The following is a 9,776-nucleotide window of genomic DNA, read 5'->3' as shown; positions in this document are numbered from 1 at the left end:
GGGAAAGGAGGGATCTGCCCCACTGGCAGGGTGTGGAAAGGCTGTGACTGAGGCCTGGGACTTACAGGAGCCAAGGCCCCTCCAGCCGCACCTGCAACTCCCCAGTGCAGGCTCCTGGTACCTCCATGCAGTCTGGGACCCTGAGCTGGTGCTCCACGGGCCTGGGACGCACTGCTGCAGGAAGCAGGTCATGGGGCTGGAGCCTCATCATGAGACGCCCTCCAGGCTGCCTGGCAGTCCTGGGGACAGACGGGGGGAGCCCCAGCCAACTAGTTTTCTGCAATTCCCGCAAGGGTGGTCGGAAGACCCCCTCACCCCCAGCTGACACGCGCCCTGCAGGAGAGCTGCCACCACGCGGAGAAACAAGACTTTCCCGCAAACCCAGGTCTTCGGCTTCCTCAGTCCCGAGACCTGGCACTGCAGGGTGTGGAGCCACCCCCTGGGGGGCACCTGCCCAGCATGTTCCCCGCACATCAAGATTCCCACCTGGGCACCAGGACCCCAAACCCACGACCCTCTGGGGGCACTGCACTGTCTGCGTCCCTCGCATGACTGCCCACCCGCAGACCCAGGATTACACGAAGCCACTGGAGGGAGACGGGCCGTCAGCCTGGTCAGAGCAGCACCCTGGCCCTCAGACGACAGCCTCCCAGAGGTGGCCCTCAGGGCCCAGAGCCTCCATCTCACATGTGCAGAGCCCAGGCCTGGCCTGGCTGGGCAGGCGCCCTCCAGTGAGCGTCCCCATGTCGGTCAAGGGGCTGGGCTTCGGTCAGGGTCACCATGGGGGAGGGGCCACACAAACCCACCCACACTCCCACAGAGGGAGCCACGCCTAGGTGCCCACTGCACCCAAGTCCACGAGGCAGTGGGCGTGCAGGGCCAACTTTAATACGGGCTGGCCTGTTTGGGGGTCGAGATGGCGGCTCCCTTTGTCCCTGTGGTTTTCCACAGGCAGGGGCAGTCCCAGCGAGATCGTCTCATAACCAAACCAGCCCTGTGCACGAGAAGTCACGCCATGCCCCACAGCCTCCAGTCCTGGCTGCTGGTGGCTCCAGTCCTGGCTGCTGGTGGCTCAGAGGCCTGCAGAGCAGGAGGGTCCTGGGTCTCGCAGTTCCATGAGCTCCAGCCGCAGGGACCCCCATGGACAAACTTCAGGGGCTGCACCTGCTGGAGCAGCGTCTCCCGAGCATCAGAGGTCCTTTCGCAGCCGGGCTGAGCCCTGGTGGACAGAGCCATGAGTGGCAAGCAGGGAGTCGGGGCTCTAGGTGTTGTCAATCCAGCAAGAACACCCCTGGTCGGCCACCTTCAAACGGGAGGTGGGCGTCTGGGGCGCGGAGGCAGAGGCACGGAGAGGTTCAGCACATGCTGGTCTCCTTGGGGTCCGCCCACCAGCAGGGAAGCTGAGGTGCGCCAGAAGCCAGGCCAAGGGAGAGGCCCCTTAACGGAAGCCTGCACCAGCGAATGGGAGCAGCGAGGAGCGAGAGGAAGTGCGGGGACCCCAAGGTCTGGAGGTGTCTTCCTCACAGACGCGCGAGCCACGCGGGGGGCTGGGACTGCAGGGGAACAGCACCAGAGGCATCGGGCCTGGGCCACGGCCGCCGGGGGAGCCACGACCGGCAGAAGCTGGGCTCAGCCGAGGGTTTAATCCAGAACGAGAGCAGGCCGGTGGCGCCTGAGTGCGTTCAGGCTCGAGGTCGCCAGGAGACACTCTGGAGTCCTCCTGCACGTGCGCCTGCGTGGCTGTGGCTCTGCTCAGCACCGTGCGCGCTGGGCTCCAGGGAACCCGGTCAGGGGCTGGCGATGACCCAAACTCTCTGTGGGCCACAGTCCCTGGGGCACCCCCGCGAGTCCCGCAAGAGGAGGCCACATTACGAAGCTGCCACCAGCTCCGCCTGCCTGGGCCTGGCCTTGACAGGGACGTTTTCTGTGGAGGAAACAGATGTTTATGACATGCCAAAGACCCACAGGCAGAGACCTCCAGGGAGGAACGAGGCCACAGGGGTGGCAAGGGCCAGCTCAGGAGGCTTCGCACTACGGCAGGGCACGCCCAGCTCTGGGGGAGGCAAGTGACAAACAGGAAGCCAATGGGGCTGACAGACGGGGCCAGGGACACGGGACAGTGGGCCCCAGAGAGAAGAGCCCCAAAGATGGGTAAAGGAACAGAACAAATGTGGATGGATGATTCTAAAGACTCAGGTTCCCAGCGGGCAGGGTGGAGAGCCTGGGCTGAGCAGTGCCACGGGGAGAGCCATACCTGGCTGACGGCTAATCCTGGGCTAGACCCTGGGAATGAGCTGGAGTTGCTAAAGAAGCCTTTCCCAGTTCCGATTTCTGAATGTGCCTCTTGGAATGGGGTATGGCTCTCTTACGAGGTTACCCAGTTACCCAACCCCTGGGAAACCCAAGCCGAACCCCAAGGCCAGGCACACACGCCCCTGAGCCACATAGCCAGGCACGCAGGGCTCGCCCACGGCCCAGGAAGGCCGGGACGACCTCAGACAAGTGGAAGGGCTGGGAGCATTCTGTCTTGCTCCCTTCTAGAATCCTCTGTTCTCCTGTGAATTCCAACCATTCAAAAGAATCAAGCATGGAAATACCTGGGATCTTCTCAGGAAGGGGCTCGGAGGGAACCTCTGGCAGCTCTATTTGTTCCTGCAAGAAGCAAAGGGTAAGGCCATGAGCAGGTGACAGGTCGGCCCCGGGCTTCCTGGGCCTCCGTGAGAGTACACGGATCCTGTCAGTCAGCTGCTGTCAGCTGGAGTTAAAGCGGACAGGAATGTGCTGCTCAGAAGACCCAAGTCTGCACCCGCCCCAGCTTCTGGCACCACCAGAATCCCCTGGGAGGTGATGCGGCTGCCACCATGGAGGCTCCTCCCAACAGACCCTGAGGCCCTGAGGGGCCGTAAGGTGGCCACATCCTGGGTGTACCCCAGAGACACTGGCTTTCAGGGACCAAGGGGTGGTGACACAGACACCCAGGTCACGCTGGTGTCCACCACTGTGGGGCGGGCCGTGGTACAATGCTGTCCCAGAAAGCCTGGCTGCCTAAGCCAGCAACGGTGCTTCCGCCTCTCAACTGGCCTGCCCTGGAGGCCCCCGAGGACTCGGACCCTCAGGAGAAAGTAACTGAGCAGGCAGGTGGGCGCAGCGCACCACGGGCCACACAGCACCAAAGCACTGGGGCAGCTGGCAGCAGGGCTGGGGCAGAGGCCGGCTCTGGGAGCACCATGAGAATCTGGCAGACTGAGGCAGGGGCCCACAGAGAGGACAACCCCTTTGTCGGGGAGTGAACTCAGAGCCTGGATGTGAGCGTGGGGCCAGGACGTGGCCCCCATGGCGAGGGCCTGCGTGGGGCGTGAGTCAGCAGCCACGGCTGGGGAAAGCCAGCCCATGAATCAAGCACCACATCCGTGACAGCCAGGCATAGAAAGGGGCCGAGGCACCAGGAAGGCCCAGCCTCCCAGCTCCGTCCAGGGCACGGGCCAGCCTGCCTGCACCAGACTGTCAGGTGAGCAACCCTGAAAACCAAGTCACCTCAGGTAGAAAGCTAGTTACAAACCCCAGACTATTGACTTAAGGGACACCACATACGGGATCACCACGGGCAGGGCCTACTGGGGGTCTGAGCTCTGGGGATCCCATCGCCCGAGTAACTGCTCAGTCCCGGGGGTCCCATCGCCCGAGTGACTGCTCAGTCCCGGGGGTCCTGTCGCCCGAGTGACTGCTCAGTCCTGAGGGGCCATTACCTGAGTGATCGCGCTCAGCTCCTCCAGGATGGCGTCTTCATCCTCCTGAGTGAGGCTTCCTGCCAGGAGCTCATCTATTTGCTGCAAAAGGACAGGTGGTGGTGAGAGCAGCGAGGAGGAGGCCCCTCATGGAGGAAGGAGACGGCCTGTGGCTGGGTCTCGTCCCCTTGAGAGAAGGTGGCCGCTGTAGGGTGTGGGACAGTTTGGCCCACATAGGGGTGGACAGAGGGTGGCCCTGTGGGTTCCCACAGTTGGGGGCAGGCTGGTCAGGGTGCCACCTACCCGCTGGTACTCCACGGCCTCCTGCGTCTCATCTAGGATCCTCTCCACCTCTTCAATGGACATCACCTGTGAACGAGGGTGACGGGTGTTGACTCTTGTGGGTGGGGCCAATCGTAGACCCCCGACAGAGGCCTCCTGGGCTCTCAGGGCCACGGCCTCGCCCCTGTTTATTTTTATTTATTTATTTTTCAGAGACAAGGTCTGGCTGTGTTGCCCAGGCTGGGCTCAAGTGACCCATTCGAGTAGCTGGGACTACAGGTGCGTGCCACCACACCCAGCTCCTGTCTCTGTTTAAATGAGGCCAAGCCATGCGTGTCCCAGGCATGGCCCCGTCCTGAGGCCACAGAAGCTGTTCCATGAGTCTTTTCAGAGGCCACGACTGCAGTGCTCTGATGCCCGCTGCCCCTCTCACACCTGAGTCAGCTCTCACAGCCACAGGTAAAAATAAGCAACAGGTGGAACATTCTGGGCAGGTGACTTGATTTGAGTGGCAAGGTCAAAGGGCCACTTGTGCTTGACCAGCACACACCACCAGTACTCACCAGACACTTGGAAAAGTGGCATAGCCAGACCTCCTGCCAGGTGAGTCCCCAACGAGCCCCACCCACTGGCCCCCCCAAGTCAGCAGTGTGATGGGGTTGGTAGGGGAACGTGGTATGGCCACGCTGGGCTTCACATCCATGCCCGGCCTGAGACGAGGCCAGTATTCACCTCCTCCAGGAAGCCTTCTTTTTGCTCTTATCGCCCTGGCTGGAGTGCAATGGCACAATCTCGGCTCACTGCAACCTCTGCCTCCCGGTTCAAGTGATTCTCCTGCCTCAGCCTCTTTTTTTTTTTTTTTTTTTTGAGACGGAGTCTCGCTCTGTTGCCCAGGCTGGAGTGCAGTGGCGCAATCTCGGCTCACTGCAAGCTCCGCCTCCCGGGTTCATGCCATTCTCCTGCCTCAGCCTCCCGAGTAGCTGGGACTACAGGCGCCCGCCCCTGCGCCCGGCTAATTTTTTCTATTTTTAGTAGAGACGGGGTTTCACCATGGTCTCGATCTCCTGACCTTGTGATCCGCCCACCTCGGCCTCCCAAAGTGCTGGGATTACAGGCGTGAGCCACCACGCCCGGCCTGCCTCAGCCTCTTGAGTAGCTGGGTTTACAGGTGCCTGCCACCACGCCTGGCTCATTTTTGTATTATTAGTAGAGACAGGGTTTCACCATGTTGGCCAGGCTGGTCTCAGACTCCTGACCTCACGTGATCTGCCTGCCTCGGCCTCCCAAAGTGCTAGGATTACAGGTGTGAGCCACCACGCCCCACCACCTCCAGGAAGCCTTCTGTGATTAGTTTGCCGGACCCCTCCCTACCCTCAGACTTCCCCTCTATGTCACTTCAGCGCCTGGGGACCCAGTTCCCACAGTTCCCACAGTTCCCAGCCTGTGCTGCACCCCACCCTCAGGTCACTGCATCCCTGCCTGCCTGGCAGCACCTGACACATCTCTCCTGCCAGCCTCTTGGCCTGTGTCTGACACAAACACCGTGGGACAAGCCCCCCACCCTACCCCCAACTCCAGCCCCACTGGGCTCCCCGCGCCTCGATGCCCCTGGCCCTGCAGAGACCCACCTGGTGCATCTTGTTCAGACACTCATTTCCAAACTGCAGCCCCTCCATCACCTTCATTTCGATCTGGGTGAACTCAATACTCTGAACCTGAAAAGGAAACCAGAGCAGACGCAGGTGCTGAGGATCCGGCATGCCCTCCTCCTGGCCCAGGGGCAGGGTTCACACCATGCTGGGCGGGTGCTGCCGGGCGTGAGGGCGACTCCTGACACCTGCTCCTCCCTGTCCTCTCCCGCTGCCAGGTGGCAACGCGCAGGACGGAGAAGGTGCCGGGGAGACACTCGGGACCGCTGGTTGCTAGTTAGTAGCTCTGGTTACCCAGGAGCAGAACCACGCCGCTCGGGTCCCTAACGCCAGGGACACTCAGTCCCCCACGCAGACCCCTGACCTACCCACATCACCCAGGCGTGGCCCAGCCTTCCCCACCTCAGTCCTGCGAGAGACAACTTGCCCCCCAGCCCCTTAAGACCATTAGCTTCCTGGCAGACTCCCCAGGATTCCAGCCCCGCCCCACTTCAGGTCAGCTTCAGCCCCAGGAATCTGAGAGGAGGAGCTTTCCGCTCTCGGGAGAAATTCCGATGTCCATGCAGCCGGGCAGAGCGGCCTCCAGCTGCACCTGCACCCCAGGGCGAAGCACCCGGCCACCTACCATGGCCTCCAGGCTGCTGATTTGGTTCTCTGTCCTGTCCAGGAGCTGCTCCTGGTATCGCTTCTTCTTGAGCAGCAGCTTGGCCCGTCTGCAGAGGGAAGCCCAAGAATGACCCTCTGTGGCCCTGCCCGGCGTCCCACCCCAGCCGACAGGGTGCCCACGTTGCCCGGGCCCACTCACTCCTTCCTGCCGTCCCGCAGCAGCTGCCGGGCCAGGGCGCGCTCACGCTCCAGCTGCTGGGCAATCCTCTTCTGGTACTGCCTCAGCTTGTCCCGCTGCTGCTTCAGTTGCTGCCAAAAGAGAGCGGGCCTGGTGTCACCGAGCCCACGCTGCAGGCCCTGGCCGTGCTACTGAGCGCCGGACACGGAGGCCAGGCGGCCCTCCACGAGTGTCCTTCATGGGGCAGGGTTGTCTCCCAGGGGACAGGTGGTGCTGTCTGGACACATCTGGGGGGTGGAAGCCAGGGACACTGCTCCACATCCTGCCACGCATGGGGCGGTCCCACCAGAGGGTCCACCCGGACCCCACAGTCCATCACAGGGATGGGAAGGACCGCCGCGGCATTGCCGTGGGTCCACCCTCGAGCCTGCCTGCCAGCGGTACGAACGCTCTGGGCTCAGGTCAGGGAGCAGCTGCCAGGACCTCAAAGGCTCGGACTCGGCCAGGCGCGGTGGCTCACGCCTGTAATCCCAGCACTTTGGGAAGCCGAGGCGGGCGGATCACGAGGTCAGGAGATCGAGACCATCCTGGCTAACACGGTGAAATCCTGTCTCTACTAAAAATACAACAAAAAAAAAATTAGCTGGGTGTGGTGACAGTGCCTGTAGTCCCAGCTACCTGGGAGGCTGAGGCAGGAGAATGGCGTGAACCCGGGAGGCGGAGCTTGCAGTGAGCCAAGATTGTGCCACTGCACTCCAGCCTGGGCGACAGAGCGAGACTGCATCTCGGAGGAAAAAAAAAAAAAAAAAAGGTTCTGACTCGAGAACATGCAGGTAGTGAGTACCCAAGTGCCAGCAGCCACACGGCCAGGATAGGACTCAGACATCCCCCCAGCATCTCTCCTTGGGCTTCAGCCACATGAGGTGCCTGTGGCTTCCCTGCCGCTTTGCCAACCGTTCAGCTGCAGGGACACGCACTCGGTGATGTGCCCCGCGGCCCCGCTGACCGCCTCTCATCTGTGCGCCGCCCCAGAGCGGGCACTCGGCCACTGAGGAACTTCAGCCAGTCCTGCCCTATCAGGCCCTTGAGTTTTCCAAACGTCATCACTTCAGACAATGGTAAGCCCATGCAGGCAGAGGGATTATGGCCTTAAGGCAGGAGGCTGAGGGGAATTAGCTGGGTCAGGGACTGTGTGCCTCTTTGAGGCTCTGCATAGGAAGAGAGTGCTCCCTCCACCCTCGGAGTCTCCGCTCCACAGTGCCAAGACCTGTGGGTCCTCCACAGTGAAAGGTGCCCCCTGCCCAGCCCCACTGCTGGGGAGACCCAGGGGCCAAAGGTGTGGCCAGGCTGCCTCCTGTAAAACGAGGTCTCAGTGGAGGGTCACAGGCTGCATGGGGAACACCTGTTATCCTAGGAAAACAGAAAAAAAAAAAGCAATCATTTGTGCTACTGTGTGCTAAGGATGCTGTTCCCAAGCACCCAAAATCCTGGGGAGACCTACGGCAGCCGGGAACACGGGTCTGCACAGCCAAGAGCCCACAGTGGCCCCTGGCAAGTGCTTGGCAAGTGCTTGAAGAGAAACCGGAACTGAGTCCTTAAAGGGAGGGGAGGGAGTGCCCTGGGGCTGCCAGGGTAGGTGGAGGGCGGACGATGGAGGCTGGGCCCAGCTGTCTTACAGGCAGCTCGGGACGGTGCCCAGTGCTCTGCCCATCTTCTCCAGGGACAAACGTGCCCGTTGTTTCTTTTCATAGCTTATGAACTCAGATGCCAAGGTAAGATCCCCTTTTTCATTTGCATTCACTTCTCTTTTAGTATAAAATTATTTCTGTTGCACAAAATTTAGAAAAGAAAGCATCCGAAAAAGCTAGCCCTGCTCCCATTTCGGGGTCTCTTTCATGACACGTTTATCCCGTTACAAAAATGGACTATTCTTAACCTGCCGTGTCCCTGACATGCCAAGCGATTCCTTATCCTACAGAAGCTAACTTTCACATGGGAACAGGCACCACCACCGGCCCGGCTGTGCCCCGGGGAGTCAGTCTGGAGTCGCCGCAAACAAACGCGCCAAACACGGTAACACGGTGGTCCTGCACCCAGGCGCTGCGGAAACCCGGCAGGACCCCGGCAGGCGTTCGGCGCACCTGGCGGCCGCTCCTCGGACCAGGGCAGACTTCCTTCCAGTCCTGGCCTGGATGGGGCGAGGGAGAGGGGATGGCCCCGCACGGCCTCGCGAAGCCGGGAGCACCGAGGGGGCTCCGGCCCAGGGCACCAGGCGGCAAATGAGCCGAGGGACGTGGGCGGGGGCAGCGACTCCGGGAGAGCCGGGACCCGCTCCTGCGGGCCCAGAGCCAGGGAAAGCCCAGCGCCGCGCGGACCCCACGGCCAGGCCGCCAGGCTGTGGCCAAGCCCCGAACGCCGGCGTCGAATCCCGCAGTCACCGGCCGCGCCCACCCCGGCGGGGCTCGCAGAGGCGGACGCGCGGGCCCGGGGGAAGTCGGCAGCCACGGCGCCGCGCAGGAGACCCCGGCCCGAGGCCCCGCGGGCGAGGAGGACGCAGGGCGGAGAGGCCGAGTGGCCCGGCTGCGCGCCGCGCCTCAGTTTCCCCACCCGAACGCGGGGGGGCCGAGGGCGCGGGGCTCTTCCGGCCCCGCCGCCCGCCCCGGCCCTGGCCCCGGGCCCGGGTCCTCACCAGGATGGCCTTGTCCTGCTCCGTGACACGGCTCTGCTTCTTGCGGCCGAACAGGTTGCCCATGGCGGCGCCCGCCCCCGGCCCCGGCCCCGGCCCCGGCCCCACCGAGTCCAATCGCTACCGCCGCCTCACGGCCACCGTAGCTCGGATCCTCCCGCTACGGCGGCCGCGCCGGGCCAGGCGCCGCGGAACGCGAAGTCCGAGCACCTCCCCCGGCCGCGCGCCGTTGCCGCGGGTTCGAAACCACAGCCCGCCGGTCTTGGCGACCGCCGCGAACACCGCGGCCTCCTTGGACCCGTACAGAGAAGTGGCACGGATACCTGGATGTTAGGGCCCGGGATGTTCTAAATGACGTGTTTCCGTGCACCCTTCTGGTGCAGGTGAAGGGGAAAATTTCTTTTCTCCTAATTAGATGGAATCCTTTTAGATTAACATAATTCAGGCTCCTCAGGCTTTCAGGAATCTTGTGCAGGAATGACTGCCCCCACTGGTTCTGAACACAAAATGCTGCATTTAGTGATGTGATAGCTAACATTTTGCACTTTCTTTTTATTTTTTACTTTTTTTTCAAGATGGAGTCCTGCTCTGTCGCCCAGGGTGGAGTGCAGGGGCACGATCTCGGCTCACTACAACCTCTGCCTCCCAGC

At 62.3% G+C, this 9,776-nt stretch overlaps 1 protein-coding gene across 1 annotated transcript; it reads right to left on the bottom strand.

Annotated features, from left to right (window-relative positions):
- Positions 1-866: 866 nt before the first annotated feature.
- LOC105469281 (charged multivesicular body protein 6) lies at positions 867-9,282 on the bottom strand. Its single transcript, XM_011720143.2, has 8 exons — positions 9,130-9,282; positions 6,462-6,571; positions 6,282-6,369; positions 5,636-5,722; positions 4,029-4,094; positions 3,747-3,827; positions 2,598-2,652; positions 867-1,924 (listed from the first exon to the last, which is right to left on the bottom strand). The coding sequence occupies exons 1-8, from the start codon at positions 9,190-9,192 to the stop codon at positions 1,869-1,871; spliced, it is 606 nt and encodes a 201-aa protein (XP_011718445.2). The 5' UTR covers positions 9,193-9,282; the 3' UTR covers positions 867-1,868.
- Between the last annotated feature and the right edge of the window lie 494 nt (positions 9,283-9,776).

The sequence above is a fragment of the Macaca nemestrina genome, chromosome 17, assembly GCF_043159975.1.
Source record: "Macaca nemestrina isolate mMacNem1 chromosome 17, mMacNem.hap1, whole genome shotgun sequence".
Lineage (NCBI taxonomy): Eukaryota > Metazoa > Chordata > Mammalia > Primates > Cercopithecidae > Macaca > Macaca nemestrina.
This window is presented reverse-complemented; position numbering and strand designations above follow the sequence as displayed.